Source organism: Vombatus ursinus, unplaced genomic scaffold (genome assembly GCF_900497805.2).
Source record: "Vombatus ursinus unplaced genomic scaffold, bare-nosed wombat genome assembly UNPS02009205.1, whole genome shotgun sequence".
Lineage (NCBI taxonomy): Eukaryota > Metazoa > Chordata > Mammalia > Diprotodontia > Vombatidae > Vombatus > Vombatus ursinus.
This window is the reverse complement of record NW_020948983.1, coordinates 64,122,310-64,145,303: the sequence shown is the minus strand read 5'-3', so window position 1 is coordinate 64,145,303 and position 22,994 is coordinate 64,122,310. Positions and strand designations below refer to the sequence as shown.

General features: G+C 40.1%; 1 protein-coding gene across 1 annotated transcript in view; it reads right to left on the bottom strand.

Annotated features, from left to right (window-relative positions):
* MYO1E (myosin IE) overlaps positions 1-22,994 on the bottom strand; it is a 233,999-nt gene that overhangs the window by 124,981 nt on the left and 86,024 nt on the right. The window contains exons 3-4 of the mRNA XM_027851470.1: positions 12,851-12,940; positions 10,410-10,504 (exon numbers count right to left, since the gene is read on the bottom strand). Coding sequence (XP_027707271.1) covers positions 10,410-10,504; positions 12,851-12,940 — 185 coding nt within the window. The remainder of the gene's footprint in view (positions 1-10,409; positions 10,505-12,850; positions 12,941-22,994) is intronic.

The window sequence follows — 22,994 nt, the reverse complement described above, 5'->3', positions numbered from 1 at the left end:
GAGAATCAGACACAACTGAAATGACTGGGGCCATAAAGGAGAAGTCCAGAGGAGTGTTGCCTGCTAGGAAATGATGAGATGGCTGGCCTGGGTGCCCTCCTTAAATGGAGGTTCTAGGAGGAGTCATTCAATCAGAGGGAGGAACCTTAGGAGCAGAGGATACACTTTAGGGGTGTGAGTTCCAGGGCTGAAGTGATCTTTCAGGTGAAGAGATTTCTGGAGCATGCAAAAACCTGCAAAAACTCAACCGAAGAATCCTGTAGAGTTTTACAGAGTAGATTCAGTACCACAGATCTGAAGCTGGAAGGGATGTTAGAGGTCATCTTGCCTGCAGCCCTCTCCACATTTTAGAGAATAAGATAAGAATTTGTTGTTCGGTCGTTTCAGCCATTTCTGACTCTTTGTGACCCCATTTGGGTTTTTCTTGGCAAAGGTACTGGAGTGGTTTGCCATTTCCTTCTCCAGCTCATTTTACAGATGAGGAAACTGAGGCAAACAGGGTGAAGTGACTTGCCCAGGGTCACACAGGTGGTGAGCGTCTGAGGCTGGATTTGAATACACAAAGATGAGTCTTTCTGACTCCAAGCTCGACACTATCTACGGCGTCCCCTAGCCACCACAGAAGAAGAAACAGAGTCCCTCAAAAGTTCAGTAACTTGGCCAAGGTCAAATGAGTAATAAGTAGCAAAGGTAGGATTTGAGCACAGGTCCTGGGGCTCCAAGTTTAGTGTTCTTTCTTCTATACCATGATGTCTCCAGAAGCCAGAGGGTGCCTGATGTCAAATCTGGCCTTTTTTTTTTCTTTGTGAGGGACTTCTCAAGTGAAAAAGAACTGAGTTAATGAAACATAAACATGAGGCCGCAAATTCTGAGGTTACACAAGGCCAAAGCATTGCTTTAACTGATCATTAGTCTGGAAGATAGAGTAATAAATAATGCCGTCAGAAACGGGAAGATCTGAAAACTGACTTTGCTGAAGTAATCACAAATGTGAGGAGGACCTTGTAATCCTCACTGGCAAATGGCTCTCATCTGCTGGGATCGAAATCTCGACGGCTCCAATCCTCTCTGTATCTTTATGGAACACACCCGCTCAGTAACCTCATTTTGCCAAAAATATTTGCTATCTCACACAAAATCGGAAATAACATATAATAGCCTCGCACACAGCGATCATGAGACAAGATAATCTGAAGGGAATGAGAAGCCACATCAAAGAAGCGTTCTGGCCAGCCTGGCATCACTAACAGCTCAGTTCATGCAGTCCCTTCTTGGCAGAGCTACGGCATCTGAAGGGAAGATGTTTATTTTTTTCTTCAAAACATCTTTTCTGCTCATCTTAGAGGGAGTGAGGGAGGAGGTACACAAAACCCAAACCTTGAAATCGGCGATTAAAATGTAATTGTTATGTCTCTACGTTGGCAATGAACTGAGTACTCCATCTCCCATCTCCGTATCTTTTTATAGTCTATCTTTTCATGGCTGGAATACACTCCCTTCTTCTTGTCATCTCTTGGATTCCTTGCTCTCCTTCAGGAATATCCCAGGTGCTGTCTAAGGGAAGTCTTTCCTGCTTCCTTCCATATGGGAGTCAGGAAGACCTAAATCTGAATCCTGCCTCTGAAATTAACTAGAGATATGACCTTGGGTGGGCAGCTAGGTGGCATAGTGGATAGAGTGCTGGGCTTGGAGTCAGGAACACCTGAGTTCAAATCTGGCTCAGACACTTCCTAGTGATGTGGCCCATGGCAAGTCACTTCACCCTGTTTGCCTCAGTTTCCTCATCTGTAAAATGAGCTGGAGAAGGAAATGGCAAACAGATCTGGTATCCTTGCCAAGAAAACCCCAAATAGAGTCACGAAGAGTCAGACACAACCGAACAACCACAACAGGAACTTGGGCGAATCTCTCAGTCTGACCTTCCTCATCTATAAAAGGGAAATTAAAATTGGACCTACCACCCATAGAATGCTTAGTATCAGATGAGATAATAACAGCAGCAATAACAATAATAGATAGCATTTACATAATGATTTAAACTTTACAAATATTATCTCATTTGCTTCTCACAACAACCCTGTAAGATAAGTGCTATTAATATCCCCATTTTACAGAGTAGGAGACTGAGGCTGAGAAAGATTAGGCAATTTGCCCAAGGTCACATAAGCAGTAAGTGTCTGAGGCCAGATTTGAACTCAGGTCTTCTAGATTCCAGGTACTGCACACTATCCTCTTTTCCGTTTAATGTTAACTAAATTATTAATAATTCTGTTATTATATCTTTCTCCTCAAAATACCATATAAATGCGCAAATATATGCCATATCTCCTAGTAGAATCATTCGTTCATCCAACAAAAATTTACTAGAATTTAAATTTGTTGTGAATAGGGATCTTTGTGTCCCTACTGCTAAGTAGAATGGATTACACATAGTAGCTGCTTAATACATGCTTATTGAATTAGCTTGGCAAAATGTAATTAAAGGAATGATGACCACAATATTTTATTTCCAGCATTTTGAGGACTATGTGCAGAAAAGTTCTACCTCTTCCAAATAGCAAATAAATCTATATTTAAATCACACTGTCAAACAGGCAAGTCGTAACATTTGGTCTGCAAAGAAAATGGACATGGTAGACATCTGTCTAGGCAGTATTTGTTTGTGGGCACTTAGTAAAACTCCAACACCATCAACAACTAAATTATGTATGTGGCCCAGTCAAACCCTGCCTCCACTTAGCAGGCTGTTCGAATCAGATAATTAACTAAGCTCTCTGTTTTCACTCAAAAGTAAACCAGTTTCCACATTCCTGTTCAAAGTTAATAATTTACCACGTGGGGCTCAAAATAAAAAAAAAAAAGAATACCAAAACAAATAAATAAATAATATTTTTTTTGGGGGGGGGGGGGAGAAAGTGGCCAATATGGAAATATGTTTTGCATGATTTCACATGTATAATTGATATCATATTGCTTGCCTTCTCAGTGGATAGGGGAGGGATAGAAGTGAAGGAGAGAATTTGGAATTCAAAATTTAAAGAGAAAAGAACTCTCTAAATAAATAATAAAATTTTAAAAAATAATAATCTGCCATGGCTTATAGTCAAATGTGAGGCATTTCCCCTCAGATGTAAAGCTCTACTCAGAAATGACTAATTAAACGGTTTTAGAAAAAGCTTACTAAAGCTAAAACAATAATAAAAATACCCTCCCGACTCATCCTTCCTCCTGAATGTCCTTGTGCTGAAAAGGAGAAGTTGCAAGACAATTCAATCTACCGATTGAATATAATATATTAGTGATTGAATTTTGCTTCAACTTCAAGTGAGTAATACCTCACTGCCAGGGCCTTATAGATACAAAGTGAATAATAAAAAAACTACAGAATTTAAGTGAGTGAAGAAATAATTTTCAAGTTTATGGAAAATTACAAGGTAACATGGGAAAACATTCCCAGTTCTTTTCAAAGACAACTGCCCTTGGTTTCAAGGAAATTGTAAAACCAAGCTGCCTCGTGTACGTGAATACAGCAGTCGTTATTTTCTTCTGACCAGGCTATGCAGCTGGTGCTTTGAGGTGCACGATGCCACCTTTAAGCCTTCAGCTTATATGGTTGACAGTGAGACAAAGAATTATTGCTTTTTTTTTTTCCTGGAAGAACTAAATTTCAAATGAGAGGCAGAAAGTGGTATAGTGGAAAGCCCCAAACAACGTTGGATCTGTTTTGGAATACTAGTTCTGACTCATAGTAGCTGGGTGATCACTAAGAAGTCTTTGAGATAATTTATAGGATGACAACAATAATATAAAGGAAAGAAATACTGACCCTAAACTTTATGAAATGCCTACTGTCTCTCCTAAAGACTCTGCACTAAGTATCATCGAGAAGGCATTGTGCTATAGTGGAGAGAACTCTGGACTTTGCAGTCAGGTGACTCCTGGGTGCAAATATTGTCTTTAAGCCTCAGTTTATCTGTAAAATGGGGCTAATACTCAAAATATCTATCATACAGAGTTGTACTGGGGATTAAATGAGATAATGTGTATGAAAAGCTTTGTAAAATGTAAAATGATAATGTAAATATTAATTACATTATTTCAAAGATGAAATGAAATATAATCCCTGTCTTCAGGGAATTTATAGCCTAATAAAGGGATAAGATAAGCAGCAGTAGCTTTCACACCATTCTCTTTGCATCGTGTGTGTGTGTGTGTGTGTGTGTGTGCGCGCGCGTGTGTGTGAAGAGATTGGCTGAATCACTTGTGTCTCTTGTCTCTTCCTTTCACGTCTTAATATCCAATCAGTCACCAAGTCCTATTTTAGCATGCTTCTCTTCTCCATCATAGCACTTGGCACATGTGGGGACCTTTACCCTGCACATTTCTTGCAGATAACTCTTCATAAACAACTCTTTAAAAAAAATCTATATCTATCTATCTGTCTATATATTTATATATGCAAGAAAGATTTCCTACAGCAAAAGGTGAAAAAAAAATACTTACGTGCATGATAGTCAATGACTTTCATGGGTTTTCTTTATGAAAAACCTGTGCATTCCTTGGAGGATGAAATCTGAACAGTTATGCATTCAAGGCCCTCAACAATTTTGCCATACTTTATCTACTTATTCCAGTCCTATCTCCCCATCTACTTAACCCAACCTCTACTACTAATCATTTAATCAGGTATTAAGTACCTGCTAGGTTCCACAGCACTATGCTACCATCTGTGGGAGACATCAAGGTGGTATAAGACATAATCTCTCCCTGCAAGAAGCTTGCAACTGTATTTCCCAACACAAACCCATCTGCTGCCCCAATCGTGGCCTACTTCCTCTTTGTCTTGAAAGTGGCATGGTGATCCTATGTGCCAAACTTGTCTTTCTCCCAACCAAAAGTTTAGTTGATGCACTCATTCTCTCGTTTATACTGCTATCACCTCCCAATGACTTTCTTTTGCCCTACCATAATGGAACCATTCCTTACAACGAAGTATATCTGAGCAAAACAAATCAACACTTTGGCCATGTCTGGCAACGTGTCTCACTTTTCACATAATCCACCACGACTCTGCCAGGGATGAGAGGCAACCTTCACCATTGACTCTGGCTATTCTCCCAATGCTCTCTTTCCTAGTCACCAGGACTACCCACACTCCATCCTTGATGGTCCTCTTCCTTGAGATCTTTACTGACTAGTCTAGCCTACATTTATCTCTCCTTCTCTAAAATCTTATAATCATATACTTCATAGTACTTCAGGGACCCTTGTAGAATGATTTTAGAGATTTATATTTATTACAGTTTTACTTATACCATTTTGGGCTGTAGTTATAATTTATTTGATACTGAGTTCTTGGTCAGGACCACAACCCCCCAATTACAACATTGTTTCTAAGGGAAAAATATAATCCATTTAACCACATGGCTTCCAGGAGTGCATTGTGGCAAGAATCAAAGACTGCCTGTATATGGAAATCTGGCAGTGCCCCACTCACACCTGTTCCTCAGTGGATGAGGGCCATGGGGAATTGTATGCCAAGAAACTCTCCCAGCTGCTAGGGAGACTAATGCCGAAGTGTTACGGGAATGGAGCCAGGGCTCCTTGTCCCAACCTCATGGTAGTCTGGTGTCTTACTACATTTTCTCTCCTCTCTCACTATAGGAACCCTTTCTGGAATATCATAAAGACCCATGACTGGAATGTTCCCTTTCCTGATCTCGGTTTTCTTTGAAGCCTCTGCTAAAATTCCACCTTCTATAAGAAGGCTTTCTGGGATCCTTCCAAAGCCGGCACCTCTGATATCACCTCCAATGTATCTTGTAAATATCTCTTTTGTACATAGCTGTTTTCATGTTTATCTCACCATTAGACTTTCAGCTCCTTGAGGACAGAAACTATTTTTGCCTGTGTTTGTATCCTTAGACCTGGTGCTTAATAAATGGTACATTGATTCACTGACAGTAACACTCAGACTAGTGAGAGGCAGAAGCCTCTATCTAACTTTTGGGCACACAGACATTTTCCAAATGACTCATCTAACAATCACATCTGGCATGTACAAAGAAGGTCTTTGATCTCAAGTTCTGGCCCAATATCATCTTATTGAATTGGCCAACATTGCCCTATGGTTAATGCCAGGTATCACGAGCACCATTAGATCATGTGGGAAACAGGGAGATGGAGCTCAATGAAGGGATTTCAGATAGCATGTTGAAACTGAAGACAATGAGAAGCTAAGTAGAAAGAGCAGATGGCTTTGGGGACACTAGATCATATCTTTCGAGCTGGAAGAAGGGAAGAAGGCCACTGAGTCTGGACTCCTCACTTCCCAGGGAAGGAAACAGACCCAGAGAGAGAAAGTGATTTACCCAACAGCACAACAGTAATAAGTGGTAAAGGCAGAATTTGAACCCAGGTCTTCTGACTCCAAAGTCAATGACCCTTCCCCCACAGCCAGTGTCATGGCCTGGATCTGCTACTTTAGAAGTGTGACCTTGAGCAAGTCACTTCCTTTCAATGGGCTTCTTTTTGTTTCCTGATCTATAAAATGAGGACTTTGGGCCAGATGATGTTTAAAGCCCATTTCAGGTCAATAGATCAACCAATCAATCAATCAACCAACCAATCAGTATTATGCTAGAGAGGGATTGGATCTATGATTTCACTGATATGGGGAACTCCTGGGAGAGGAAACTCCTTTCCCAATGTACACTGGCAACTTCTTCACAATCTATAGTCTTAGACAGCTGCCCAATCCACTGAAAGCTAAGAGATGTATCTAGGATCCCACAACCAGTTGTTATTGTTGTCGAATCATTTCAGTTATGCCCAACTCTTTGTGACCCCATTTGGGGGTCAAAGGTACTGGAGTAGTTTGCATTTCCATCTGCAGTTCGTTTTACAGATGAGAAAACTGAGGCAAATAGGGTTAAGTGACTTGCCCAGGGTCACAGAGCTAGTAAGCCTGGGTTTGAACTCAGGTCTTCCTGACTCCAGGGCTAGCACTTTATCCATTGCAACACCTAGCTTCCCATACTGCCACTTGTCTGCTTCTATTTAAAAGAAATGAACATGGACTAGAAGAATATCAGAAATGTTGTCTTTATACATTGACATCATCTGTCTCATAAAAGTAAATGTTAACATCATGACACAGCACATAGGGGAGTTCACTGGGTGGCAGAGGTCTGGCTAAGCACCATAAAGATTAGAATGTTATTTTTTCTTGTTTTCCTTCTCATCAGTGTGAAGATGAGCTCTATTTCCTTCTATTAGATTTTCACCCCACTCCTATCACCTAGCAAGAACTCCTTGTCACTTGGAAGAGTCTAAGCCTACTTCCATTTAAACCAACCAGAGAGATACAGGTTGTTTATTTTGGGGGTCAAAGACACATTTGAGTTTGAGCTGGCATTTGGGTGTCCAAACCCTGTGCTTGCTATTTATTCAGCATTTGGTTCATCTGGTTCTCCCCATCAGAGCTCTTTTGAGCAACCCATCCAGTTGTATAGATTTCTCTTCTGCCCCACAGGATTTATCGCTTCAACCTAGCGTAATTGTCTCCTAGGGAGACAGGCATGCAGAACTACATCCCCTCCTCCCTCTCCCCCACATCCAGTCTCACTTAGCAGACAAAGAGTAGGGTGATATTGGGTTTTGGCAACTCCCATTGTGACCACCCAGTCAATGCCAGCCTCAGACTTCTCTATTCTGAGTCCAAACATGGTAGCATGGAAATGGCCCTGAGAAGCAACAGCTTTTAATTCTTGGATTAATTCATTGAAACACCTGGCTAACAGCTGGCAGGAAGCATGAACTTAATCTTGATTGAACAGAAGCAGCTTCAGTTCACGCCTGTTGAAAGCACTTATAGCCTTATATTAATGCACACATTAGGCTCTGAAAGCATATGCTCTTGGTGTGCTGAGCTAACAGTTATTCATATAAACAAGAGTTTAGTTATTCAAATACATAAGAGATTAGTTAATAGAGAGACCCCATGAATCACTAATGAGTAATCTTTGGAAAATCATAGCTCTGACCATATTACTTCTCTACTCAAAACATATCAGAGGCTCTTTACTATCCTACAGATAAAATCCAAACTTTTTAGTATGTCATTCAAACCCTCCACAATCTAACTTCAGCCTCACTTTCCAGCCTTATTTCTCCTTAGGGACTGCATACAATCTGGCCAAACTGAGCTACTTACTATTTCCCAAATACGTTCCATGTTTTTCCTGCCTTCCTGTCTTTGTTCATTCTATTCCCTGTGTCTCAAACAGGAACCCAGATCTAGACCTGCAAGGCCATTTAATCCAGCCTCCTCATAAGTGGTTTGCCCAAGGTTACAAAGAGGTGGAATTTGAGTACAGGTCCTCTGACTCCAGATGTCGATTTTTTCCATTGTATCATGCCCCTTCCTGATCATTCTTCTCCATTCCTGCCAGTCAAAATACTACCAAAGGCTCAATTCAAATATCGCCTTTTTTTCTTGATTTTCCTAATCAGAAAGAAATCTTCTATACCTCCTCCAGCAGCTAGGTGGCACAGGAGATAGAGCAATGGGCTTGGAATCAAGATACTTCCTAGCTACATGACCCTAGGCAAGTCACCTAACCCTGTTTGCCTCAGTTTCCGCATCTGTAAAATGAGCTGAAGAAGAAAATGACTAACCACTCCAGTATCTTTTCCAAGAAAACCACAAATGGGGCCATGAAGAGTTGGATATAACTGAACAACAACATGCCTCCTTTGAATTTTTTTATATCCTTCTCTCTGGGGAGGCAGCTAGGTGTTGCGGTGGATAGAGCATCAGCACTACAGTCAGGAGGACCTGAGTTCAAATCTGACCTCAGACACATAACACTCACTAGCTGTGTGACCCTGGGCAAGTCACTTAACCCCAATTGCCTCGAAAAAAAAAAAAAAACAAAAAACCCCCAATATATCCTTCTCTCTGCCTTTTCAATGACACCTACAAAATTTGACATTGTTTTTACTTCATGTCCATGCCTCTTCTCCCTCACTATACCATGTCTTATTTATTTTTGTACCCCAATAGCACAGAGTAGAGTACATATAGCAGGCAATTAAATACTTGTTGAGGATTGAATGAAATAGCGTTGCTTTCTTTCCTCATAGGATTATAGATTTAGAGCTGAAAGAGAACTTAGAGGTCAAAGTCTAATCATCTCATTTTATAGATCAAGAAACTGAGGCCTGGAGAAATTAATTAATTAATTGATTAATTGAGTTAATTTATTTATGCCTCCTGCTTTAGCTGCAGATTCAGAGGAAAAGAAAAGTGTGTAGGAGAGGGACTTTGTTAATAAAATTCATTCCCACCACCAATGCCATTCTGCCTTCCTCAAACTTATCTTAACTTCCTTTCTGAGACTACCCCCATAGTCTGTGATCTCCTCTACTTAATGAGCCTGATAGACACTCTTTTCTACAATTCAATTTAGTTACAATTAGAAATTCCTTTGGAAAGGAAGGTCAGATAGAACATTGAATTCATTGCTTACTGTTGAAAGTTTTAAAAATTCAGTAAATTAATAAGCTTCTTTTCTCTTTTATTTTTGTTCATTCATCTTAATTATTATCCTCTGACCCACATCTCAAAGACAAAGCCCTTGACCTTCCTGCTGTTGAATTTCAGGTATTGACTTTTAACTCAAGAAGTGTTAGGATAAAAGAATGATGAAATGGAAGTAGGGGAGGGCAAGCAGAGAAGTTCAGTTGTAATTCTCTTATACCATTCAAAGCACACCAGGAAGGTTCAAGCTGGTAAGAGACAAAATTCTACCATGAAAGGAAAGAGAAAAGTGGAGTGGAGCAAAAAGGCCCTGGTTGACAGGCCACAAAACTAGCCTAGAAATATTTTGGCATAAAAGTACAAGCTCTCTAACCCAAAGGGAAGATGAAGGTGAGCAAGGAAACCATCATTTCCAAGGGCAGCTGCTTTATTATTTTAGTGCAAAACATGGTAGGAAGGCCTTTTTTTCTCTTGATTAAAGTAATCTTGGGTGGCATCATGGGGCCTGAAACCAACAGTCAGTTATTTTTATTTAACCACATGGGACAAACACGAATACTGCAGAAGCTCCCTCTGTGCTAGTCATTACTGCTTTTAGGAAAATAAAACAAGATAAAGCAGCCAGCAGGCTTCAGACTCAGCTATGTGAACAGCCTTGTGGCATTGCCTGCTGACATGAAAGCGCCATTGATTGACGAGGCTCAACAAATAGCCCAGGGGGCTACATGCCCATGGACAAGATCATGCAATTAAGTGAGTATTGCAGACATCAACTTTGCTTGTGCTGCTTGGAGAGAGCTTTCGGCATGGGTTAGTAAGGAGCTTTGCCAGACAGACGCAAGGATGGAATATATGAATATCATACCTGATGATGACACATTGGTTTTCTCTGTCAATAATCATATTTCTATACATGTTGTCAGCAAGCGCATAGATATGGGGTGGATTTTCATACTGTGCCTGGGGAGGAGGAAAAGGGAAAGGCATCCATGATACATCAATCATAAAAAAACAGATTTCTAAACATGAGGAGACAGAACTAGAGACACTAGTGACTTGCCCTAGGGCCATGTGGTCAAACAGAGCAAAAAACTACATTGGAAACATTCCTTTCTCCTCTCTGCTCTAGAACACATCTTTATTCAGGTTGGGTTCTTGCAATTGCATGTCATTGGTTGCTCAGCTGAAAGGCCAGAATTTGACAGTTCCCTGGTCTTTGTCAACAGGAGCTACACAGCAGTTAAGGTGGAATTTGACCTAAGGCATTTCTTTTTTGAAAATTGAATGGCAGGAATCCCTAATAGGCGGATGTGATTCAGCCCTTAGACATGACCAAAGTCTACAGATATTCGAATACCACACCCAACCACTTAAAGCCACACCTTGGTGGGAACTGCCCATCACTACTGCCCACCTATAGCCTTTGGGCTAAGCTAACCTGGAAACACAAAGTTGTTCACGAGAGCTTTGATTTAACTGCCACCTGAACTAGAATACTCTAATTTTCTTGAAGAGATGAGTTTGAGAGCACTTGGGACCCTGCAAGAGATATGGGGTGGGGGAGGTGTGGTGGGAGTTAGGTGGAAGGAGTAGGGCTCTCTTTGAGGAAGAGGGGGTGGTAGTCTGAGGGAGCAAACTGGTTTGGCCTGTTTATTTTATCTCTAGTGGGTAACTAACAACTGGGGCTCGGTTGTTTTGTGCCTCCCACTTTCATGGGACTTCTTTGTTAGCCTTCAAAATGGAAAAAAAACCTGAGTTCTCCATAACTAACCAAATTCTCCTTTTCACATTAACTTCCATCCAGCTTTTGAAGCTATTCCTATCCCATTTCGAGCTCCAAGACAAAACAATACCCCCAGCTCAAACACAAACACTCTCACAAAGGCCTAAATCCAGGACAAGGAAAGAGAATTTGGACTGAGTCAAGAGATCTAGGTCACCAGTTTAGGCACAGCCCACAAATCTCTCAGATCCTGTGTCCTCATCTGGAAAAGGTGGACAACAATCTCTGCTCATCTCTCAGGATAGCAATGAGAGTTAAATAAAATGACCAAGATGAAAGTGTTGTGAAAAGGATAAAGTGAACAGCGGTTTCTCTCCCTCTCCATTGATTTGGATAGTTGATTTTTTAATGGAAAAAAACTCCCTTAACTAATGGAGATGGCTGTTCACCAGTAACTTAAAGTCTTAACAGAGTTTGCCGGGGGCAGTTGGAGATTATGTAACTTGCCCGGGTCACAAAGTCACAAAGGCTGAATTTTCAAAGGCAGCCCACTTTAGGCTCAGCACCTACAGGGCCCTTCATGAACCAACAACGGGTTGGGTTCTGGCTCTGGGAAGGCTCAGGCCTTCCACTTCAACAGGAGAATTTGTGTGGGCCAAGATTGTTTTTGAGGGATCAGGATCAGCAAAAGCCCTAGAGCTTCAGCCCAAGAAAAAAGAAAAAGGGTGGAGAGGGAAAAGAAGGAAGCAAGCAGGTCTAAAGGGGAAAAGGAAAGCAAGTGAACCAAAGTGTAAAATACACTTTGTCTGTGTCATCATCCACATTCCAATGTCTAATCTTATTTGTTTCATATTGTATCTTATTCTCCCTAACATTTTAACTGCTTTTATGTGGAACACAGTTTAAATGGGGTACACACTTGCATCTAGAAAAAAAAATTCATCCTTTCTGTGTGAAATAGGAGCATTGAAACACAGCCCAATCCTACTCTGAAATGGCAAGAGGGCTTTTTGGTGATTTAATTTGCAATTGTTTAATAATAATAAATTATATGATTTAAGACTTTTTTTTTTGGTGAGGAAAAGAGAGTAATTTCTGTAGCAGAAAAAACATTTGAGCCAAAAGTCAAATTCCACTGAGCTTCTTCAGTTTCCGGAGGCAAGGTAGAACAGAAAGAACTTGGCATTTGTAGTCAGAAGGCCAGATGTCTGATTCTACTTCTGTCACTTACCTGGGTGACTTTAGGCAAGTCATAAACTCCTAATCTGAAAAATGAGGAGATTGTATTTGGTGATCCCTGGCATTCTTTCTATCTTAAATCTATTAATACCACACAAACTAAAGCCGAATTGCACAGTCCTATGTTTTTTGTTTCTAATACTACAGAAACATACATTTAAGATCAAACACTCTCATCTAATTGAACTGTCCAAGGTAAGGTGATGCATTGGAACAATAAGTTAACGTAAATATATGTGTTATATATATACACTACAATATAATACATATTGTTAATGTCAAGGAAAACAACCTCTGCATTATAAAGCTCAGAACATTATGGTCATTTATGGAATGTTACTTACAGCTCCTTGGTACATTTCGATTTCCTTTTCCCCAAAGTATGGCATCTGTTTGAAAGGGTTGACAGAGATTAATACAGATCCAATATATGTCTGTATTTACATTTAGTTAAGGTCCATAATTACAAAATATTTAGAGTGAATGCTCTCCCACCCCCAAGAACATTATTGATTTGTTTTATTCATTCTTCCTATTATTTATTGAACATTGTTTTTTTCTTGGAAAATCCATGTGAAAAATTGGGGAGCTGAACTCAGTATCATAGAATCACAGATTTAGATTTGGAAGGGACCCTCAAGGCCGTCAAGTACAACCCTATCATTTTAAAGATGACTAAATTGAAGTTAGAAGTTAAATGACTTACCCAAGTCACACAGATAAGAATCAGAAGTCTTCCTGACTTAAAGGCTAATACTCTATCCACTATGCTACCAAGGACTCTTTGGGAATAAGTAAAGCTGGGTCTTAGTCCTGGCTCTGTCACCCACTAGTTTTAGATTTACAAGTAACTTAACCTCTGAAGTCAATTCATGCCTAAGAAGGCAGTCCATATTTATTGGTAAATTTCTGTCAAGTCTCCTAGGCAAGCCAAATGTCTCATCTACCTCTCTGCCCCTTACTAGCTAAATACTTGATGACCTAATAATAACTAGGATATATATAGTGTCTTTGAGGTTTGCAAAATTCTTTACTTATGTCATCTCAATTTGCCCTCACAACAACCTTGGGAGGTAGGTGCTATTATTATCCCCTTTTAGGATGAGGAAACTGAGGCTGAGAGATTAAATAACTTACTTATCCAAGGTCACACAGCTAGTTAATGCCTGCAGCCATTTTCTGAATTCGGATTTCCCTGATTCCAGGTTCAGTACTATACCAACTATTGTTGTAGTTGTTGTTCAGTTGTGTCTGATTCTTTGTGACCCCATTTCTGGCTTTCTTGGCAAAGATATTGGAGTGGCTTGCCATTTCCTTCTCCAGCTCATTTGACAGATGAGGAAACTGAGGCAAACAGGATTAAGTGACTTGCCCAGGGTCACACAGCTAGTAAGTATCTGTGTCTGAGGCTAGATTTGAACTTGGGAAGAAGTCTTCCTGACTCCAGGCCTGGCACTCTACTTATTGCACCACCTAGCTGCCACATAAACATTGATTAAGTGCTAGTTAGTGGCTGACAACACAAACACACAAACCTGTGTCTACCCTTAAGGAATTTATATTTTGCTGAGGGAGACAAAGTATAATACATATGTAGATAAGCATAAAGTATATACAAAGGTAATATCTTAAATCACTGTTGAAGAACTCAGATTGAAATGAGAGGGTCAAGCATCCAGAAACTGATCATTAAAGATCCCAGCAATAGATAGACAGACAGATAGATAGCTATAGACACCTATATCTAACTATATGCAAGGGCAAGATTATTGCTTTGAAATCTCAGGATGAAATTTGATTAGATATAGTCCCTATCCCTATATAGTTCAGGGAATGCTAGTGAATGGGTGCAGTGGGAACACAAAACTTTGACCTAATGGGGCTGAGTTAAAATCCTACCTCCTCTATTTATTATCTATATAACCTTGGGCAAGTCTCTTTATCTCTTTAGGGTTCCACATAAATAAAGTGATAATCATTAATGTTTTTCCAGATCAAAATCTATGATCCTATGAATATGGGTTACTCTGGTATTAATTGTCAAGGGCCAGTTGTTAGTTACTAGAATGATTTAGGCCACAGCAAAGATAACACCAGTAGCCAGAAGAGTGTGATTGTACCAAGCCCACTGGCCTAAGCTTTAAGTCTTTTATCCCCTCCCAGGATAAAAAGTCAGTCAACAAACATTTATTAACTACCTATCATGTGCCAGAAACTGTGCTAAACCCAGGAGATGCAAATAAAAAACCAGATATACTCCTTACCCTCAAGGAGCTTACTATCTAATGGAAGACAACACAAAAAGGGAAGGTTAAAAAGCAGGAGCGTCAGGGTTTGGGAATGTACCCTCCTCCTGGGTGCATGGTGAAAAGTCAGAGAAGGCAGAGAAAGTAGTGAAGACAGATTAGAAATGAAGAGGTGTTTTGAGCTGGGCTCCCTCCTTTCAAGGAGGTTTTGGAGTTCATAGCTCCATTCTCCTATCACAGGGACAAAAGAGGGTGGTGATGTGTGGAGTACTGTGGCTGATGGGATGAAGTTTTCCCAAGATTTTGGTCTAAATTATTTGGATAAGCTTCTGAATTCTCTGTGTGTGGTTTTGTCTACAGATCTAAACTGTATGGATGGACACAGTCAATCAGCCAGTGAATAAGCACTTATTAACCACCTACTATGTGCCAGGCATGTGCCAATAAGCCTTGGAAATACAAAGAAAGGCAAAAACACAGTCTCTTCTCTCAAGGAGAGCATGGTCTAACAACATGAAAACAATTACGTATAAACAAGATATAGACAGGATAAAGAATAAATAAATAAACAAGATAATGACAGGAGACAACCAACAGAGAGAGGACACTAGAATTAAGGGGGATCAGGAAAGGCTTCCTGTAGAAGATGGGATATGAACTGGAACTTGAGTATTTCAGCCTTCGGGGACATGGGGATGGAATGTCTTGTGTGAAGAACACCAAAGGGGTGATGTACAGAATACAGTGAGGAGAGGGAGGAGAGGAGTTAGGTGGGAAAGGACGAGGAGGCCAGGTTGTGGGGGCCTCGAATGCCAGAGAGGCTTTTACATTTGATCCTGGAGGTGAGAAGGAACCACGAGTTTATAGAATAGGGGAATAGATACGATCAATATTGCACTTTAGGAAGATTAATTTGAAAGCAGAGTGGAGAGAGACTTGGGGCAGGGAAACAACAAGTAGGTTATTACAATAGTTCGGATGTGAGTTGGTAAGAGCCAGCACCATGATGGTGGCAGTACCAGAGGAAAGGAGGAGGCATAAAGGAGAGATGCTATGAACGTAAAATAGGCAGGGCTTGGCAACAGATCTAATACTGGGGGTGGGGTGAGAGAAAGCAAAGTGGAAGCCTAAGATAACCATCCAATCACTTCCAGTTTCCACTACATGATTCAGGTGGTCCTTCACAAAGATCCACATAACTGCCTCAACCCACTGGTTAACCTTTACCTGTTTAGGGGTGGCCTAAAAGTGTAATTCGTAAAATGTGTTTTTCTGTGATGCAAGGTGAATCATGCCAGATGATGATCTGGTTAAATATAATTTTAAGAGTGGAAAAAGAGTATCTCATCCAATCCTCTCATTTTACAGATGGGCAAATTAAGAATGGCTAGAAGGAGTAGGGTATGGAAGAAAGAGTACTGGATTCAGAACAAAAAAAATATGGGCTCAGCACTGGCTCTTTTACATAATAGCTGGGTCACCTTTGGCACTTCACCCTTCTGATTCCACATTTGGAAAATGGGTTAATAACATTTGTATTACCCAGCTTCCAAAATTGTGAAGAAAGAGTCCAGGAAACTGCCCAAAAAGCTCTATATAGATGTAGACTATTAGTATTCTAGATAAAGAAATAGCCCTAGACAAGTGAAATGAATTGCCCAAAGAGGACATGAGGCAGCTGGTGGCTCTGTGGGTAGAGCACTGGATCTGGAGTCAGGAAAACCTGTGTTCAAATCCAGCCTCAGACACTTCCTAGCTGTGTGACCCTGGGCAAGTCACTTAACTTCTGCTTCCCTTCATCCACTGGAGAAGGAAATGACAAACTAGTCCAGTATCTTTGCCAAGAAAATCCCAAATGGAGTCATGAAGAGTCGGGCATGACTGAACAACAAGGAGGACACAAAACTTGGTAGCAACAGAGCTCTAATAATAATAATAATAAATTATTAATTAATAACGTATCTTATATAATTAATTATATAATACAATATTAATTAGATAATAATTATATAATATATCACAATAAAATAATTATAATTATTAACAAATAATAATTATATAATGTAATTGATTATATGTAAATAGTAATATAATTAATAATTAATAATAACATAATAACTAATAATAATATAGGTTTTCTGATTCACTCTTTCTACTCCATCACATTGCTTCCCTCAAACCGAGAACACGAGTGAGGAAACAAACGACATAAATTTTTGGCAGCAAAAATTGTTTTGTTGAGTTCTCTGGTACTTCATTGGGCTCACCTTATTCAACTGACTTTGGGAAGCCAGAGCCATATCCTCTTAGGGTTAAATCTTCCATCTCTTCTGTTTGTATTTGCAGGTACCTATTTATACATGTTTTCTCCCTCATTAAATTGTGAACTAGTGGAGGGCTGGGGGGTTTCTGATCTTTTTTTCTATCTCCAGTGCTCAACACAGTGATTAGCACTTAGTAAGCTTGTGTTAATCAAGTATATAAAAGTAATGTGATATAGACAAAAAGTTATGGAGAGGGTTGTTGTTGGATTGTTTCAGTCATGTCTGACTCCTCGTGACCCCATTTAGGGTTTTCTGGGCAAAGAAACTAGAGTGGTTTGCCATTGCCTTCTCTACCTGAGGAAACTAAGGCAAACAGGGTTAAGGGACTTGCCCAGGGTCACACAGCTAGTAAGTGTCTGAGGCCAGATTTGAACTCAGGAAGATGAGTCTTCCTGATTCCAAGCCCAATGCTCTATCCATTGTACCACCCAGCTGTCCCTCAATGGGGTTAGTGCATCTTATCATACCATTAGCTTTGAGATTTTGGGCCTTTGTTTCCTTATCTATAAAATGAGGGTGATGCTTGAATTACTTACCTCATAGGATAGTCATGAGGAAAGTGTTTCCATAGGTGGTGCAGTGGAGATAGTGCTAGACTCTGAAGTCAGAAAGATCTGAGTTCAAATCTGCCCTCGGATGTTTACTAGCTGTGTGACCCCGGGCAAGTCACTTAAACCTGTTTGCCTCAGTTTCCTCATCCACAAAATGAGCTGGAGAAGGAAATGGCAAACTACTTCAGTATCTTTGCCAAGAAAACCCCAAAGGGGTCACAAAGAGTCGGATACAACTGAAACAACTCAACATTACCACAGTCTGACTTCCTGCATTTTCACTGGCTGTCTCCTACATTTGGAATGACCTCTCTTCTCATCTCTATTTCCTTGCTTCCTTCTCAAAGTCTTAGCTAAAGTCCCATTTTCTCCAAGAAGCCTGTCCTGGACCCCTCAAGGCCTTCCCTCTGAAATTAATGCCAATTCACCCTGTGTGTATCTTGTATATACATGGTTGTATGTTTTCTCCCCCATTAGACTGTGAGCTTCTCAAGGGCAGGAGTTATTTTTGCCTTTCTTTGTATCATGAGCCCTTAGCACAGTGCATGGCACATAGTAAGCACCTAAGCATTTTTTTGACTTGACCTATACACAAAGTCTATAAGCCTTCATTTGTAAATATTTCAAAGTGCTAAATATAACTTGGAGTTGGTTAAATGCAAAAATAGACTTGATGGAAAGATGTGCTGAATATATAACACTGAGTTACTTTCACGAGTAACCGGTATTTGCAGCCAAGAAACTAGACATTAAGTCATTCCAAGCGTGTCCAGGGAAAGCCAGACAAATTCACTTTGGGGGAGAGACTGCAATATTTCTCTCACAGAATGCAGAATTTAAATTTCAAGAAGCGTGACAATTTTTCCAGGAAACAAATATGGAGAATAGAGCATGCTTTTGTGAACGTTAACAGCTGAAATGTTGGATTTTGTTAGTAAACAAGGTCAGCATTTTCCCAGTCAACCCTGCTCTGATGTGGCCCAAAGAAATGGCCATTCAGACAGGAAGCATTAACAAATGATTGATTCAAATGCTGATCTTCAATAATAAAAATGAATACCCTAGGAGAGGGGCTGCAGGGAGCAGTTTCACAATTTAATGTGAAATCTAGTAGGTTCTGGCTTCAACCGTGAATGCTTAAAAAAAAAAGAAATAAAAGAAAAGGGAAAAACCCAAACCACTTATCACTAATATAATGCCTCTCTATGATTCCTATGATATCTCTGTTACCTTAACAGAGAAGGCAGTAAAATAAGCCTTTATGTGAAGAAAACATATGTTGCCAAACTATTGGTATTATTTTATAAATACCTATGGAAGTTATTAAGGTAGTATGGAGTATGGAGACCTGGACCCAATACCTATTAGCTGTTTGACCCTGGTCAAGTCGTTTAACTTCTTCTGAGCCTCAGTTTCCTCATCTGTAAAATGAAACACTTGGTAAACCTTAGAGTGCTATAGAAATAGGAGTTATTTTTATTTTTAGAAGAGTTGAAAAACATTTTATGTTGAGTGGATCCTAATTTCTATGGGATAAATGCTAACTGTGTGAATGAGTAAGATGGACTGCGGAAGAGTCAAGAACAAGTGGTAACTGATGACAGTCTCGTGATGTCCGTGAGCATCTACATGCCACCAAGAGAGGATGAGCAAGACCTCTAGAACACTGGGTGGATGCCCTACAGAGATGCCCTTATCCAACCTCATTGTGGGAGGATAAGGATGGGAGTCACACAGCCAGGTGAGCATGGATGGCTTGTGTTCTGCAGCATTAAAGGGATTTTAGAGATAAGGATCATGTTGTTGTTCAGTCATTTGTCAGTTGTGTCCAGCTCTTCATGACCCCATTTGGGGTTTTCTTGGCAAAGATAATGGAGTGGTTTGCCATTACCTTCTCCAGCTCACTTTACAGATGAAGAAACTGTAGCAAATAGGATTAAATGACTTGTCCAGGGTCACACAGCTAATAAGTGTCTGAGGCTGTATTTGAACTCAGAGAGATGAGTCTTCTTAACTTGAGGCCCACAGTTTTATCTACTGTGCCACCTGTGCCCATAAAACCTCTCTAAAATCCATAGTGTTGGGGAAAAAAAAAAGAAAATGTAGGGGGCTGATAGAAGGGAGGGCAGACTGAGGTAGGTGGTGGTCAAAAGCAAAACTCTAGTGAGAAGGGAAAGAGAGAAAGGAGAGAGAAAAGCATAAATGGGTGGGGGAGAGAAGGGAAATAGGATGGAGAGAAAGACACAGATAGTAATCACAACTGTGATGTGAATGGGATGAAATCTCCCATAAAACAGAAGCATGTGGCAGAGTGGATTAAGAATCATAATCCTACAATATGTTTAAAAACCTGGAAAGACTCATATGAACTGATGCTGAATGAAATGAGCAGAATCAGAGGAATATTGTACACAGTAACAGCAATGCACATTAAAGGAACAATAAAATAAAAATGAATGCTGTGTAATTAATGGCCGAGCTTGACCCCACACAAGAGATAAGAATATAGTTCTTTTCGTTGGATAGGTGGGGAACTATGGGTGCAGAATGTTGCATGCATTGTCAGAGCCAGTAGATGGGTGGGTTGATTGTTTTAACTGTTTCTTTTTCTTTGTTACAGGGGAAGGATTGCTTTGGGGTGGGGGTGGAGTGGGAAGAGAGGAAGGAGGGACGTATATGAATACAAAAACAAAATGAATCAATAAAATTACTCCTAAAAGTCAATAGTGCTCAAGTAACTCATTTCCTTTTTCTCTGAGAATTTAACACTAAGGTGGGCACACACTGGTAACATATTCTTAGTCAGTAGAAACTTAGGCAGTTAAAATGAAGGTGCATTCTTTAGCCCACAGAAATGAATCACGGTTTCCATCCTGCTGTGTAAACTCAAAGAGCATGTCTTGATAAGCAATCCATCAGGAAATATTTATTGAGAACCTACAAACCCTAAGGCACTGTGCCAGAAGCTATGGGGGGCAGAGGAAGACGTGAGATGCAAAGATAAATAAGACCAGCCCCTGACTTCAAGAAACTTATGATCTCCTTGGGGGAGATAATTACTGTTGGGAAAGGAGGTGCTACCCAGCTTCCTTCTCACTATAAGAAGAACTACCACTGTGGCTACTGAAGGAGACTGTGGGGGTTCAGGGGAGCCACATATCCAGTCATCCAGGATTCCCTTTTGCTGAGCTATCCATAATTGTAGCTGACATGCTGCTTTTATAGGCTGTTCTGAGAACTTAACCGCTAGAGATATATGGGAAAATGCATTCCCTTTTCCAAACAGCTGACTTGCAAATGTCCTTTCAGGACACAACACAGAAATACAGGAAAAATTGTAGACCCCTCAGCAGAGAGGCCATTGTGTAAACGGCCAGTACTTACATGCCATGTAAATGGGCAGATTTCAGTTTTTTGAAAAAAGCAAATCAAGACCTAAGCTTGATAACACCCTATGAAAGAGCCCAAGGTGAAAATAATGACTTGTAATTAGATCAGTTTAAATAAATTTTTAAAGATCATAGAATCATAGATTAAGAGCCAGAATAGCCTCCCTAATTTTTCAGATGAGGAAACTAGAAAAAAAATGTGGCTTGCCCAAGATCACACTGGTAGGAAGAATTAAATTAAATTAATTCAGGTCCTCTGACCGAGGTCCATAGATAGCATCACAAGAGAGTAAAGTTCATAGCAAGTGCAGTGGGAAGAGAGGGTGGAAGATGATAGTGACCATGAAAGGGGGAGGGTACAATTCACCACGGATGCATTGTGAATCACCTTTGACACTGATGTTCCCAACTGGTGTCCTGCATGATCTGGATGCCCAGGGCAGTCAGTTCATCCCTCATCCTGGGCAAGTGTGGTCTTATGATATCCAGATGGCAGCCAGGTGGGCCAAATGAGTGCAGTTAAATGGGGAGGGGGTGGCCTCTCAGATTTGGCTCTGGGAAGGGATGACCCTAAGGGAAAGGAATTGTACCACCCTGGATGCTGGGACACATCTGGGACCCAGCCCCAGTCCCAGGATGCTAGCTCCAGCTAGTCTTCCATCATAATGAAGGTAACCCAAGTTAAAATTCCACATTGCCTTAAAAAAAAAAAAAACTTCTTAAAAGTTGCCTTTGGCATGCCAAAAGTGAGACACAAAGAAAGACAAGAATTTTAGGTATTCTTTGGAATAGACTTGCTGCTGAGGTTTCCTTAGACAAACATAAGAATGCATTTTTTTTTGGTGTGGGATAATTTTTAAAAAACAAAACAAAAACATCATGCAAATCTGACTTTTAAAAATATACACATTTGTTCCTAGACTAAAAAAAAAATGGGATTACCTCTGTTAATTCCTTGAATTTTTTTTCAAACCTAGAATGTCATTAACAATACGTTATTATGTCTATAAGGCAGAAAAGAGACTCTCTGTTCTGACTCCAATATTTTTTTTTTTCTCTTCTAGCAGCCCAGGCAGCGCCAGCGGGGGGGATCTGAATGCTCCTTTATAGGAACACTAGGAAAACCCATGACATCCTTGCATGGTTCTAGATTAAAACCAGCCGATATTAGTGCTAAAACAAAGCCTTTGTATGCTGTAGGCAAGGTCTCAAAATTTATTGCCTTCACTCCCACACCCCAGCTTTGAAAAGTGAATTCCTTGTATCCCTTAAAAAAATCAGTCAGAGTAGGAAGAACCCTGGATTTGAAGTCAAAAAATCTGGATTAAGATCCTGCCTCATTTGCTCATTAACTGTGTGATCTTAGGCAAGTCATTTAATTTCCGTGGTTTTCAGTTTCCTCATATATAAAATGAGGGGATTGTTCTTCTGAGGTTCCTACCAGCTCTACATCTATGACCTTGTGATTTATACCAAATATTAATAGAAGTACTGTGGTAGCCCAAAATGAGAAGTAACAAATGAGGAATTAAGAGAAAAATAAAAAGATTTCTATGACCTGATGTAGGACAAAACAAGCAGAACCAGGAGAACAGTACACATAATGACTTTCATTTATGAGGTAAATGACCTTAACTAAGTAACTGAAAAACCAGTGAAGGCCTCTCATACCTCCTTCTTCATGGCAGAAAGGCAGAGGCCTACTGCGATAGAACACTGACCAATTGACATTGACCAATTTCTATTTAATTGCTATTCTTTGTCAGGAGAGGGTTAAGAAGGGGGAAGGAACTAAAATGATTTAAAGACAAAGGACATAATAAAATGTATTTTTAAAAAATTTGTTTCTTGGGTACTTTTGTGCATAAAAGATTTGAACCTTAACATTACATGTGTGACTTGACATCACAAAATAAGTGCCATGGAGAATAGAATTTTCTGGCATTAAAGTTAAGTGAATTTTAAAAAAGTCATTTTA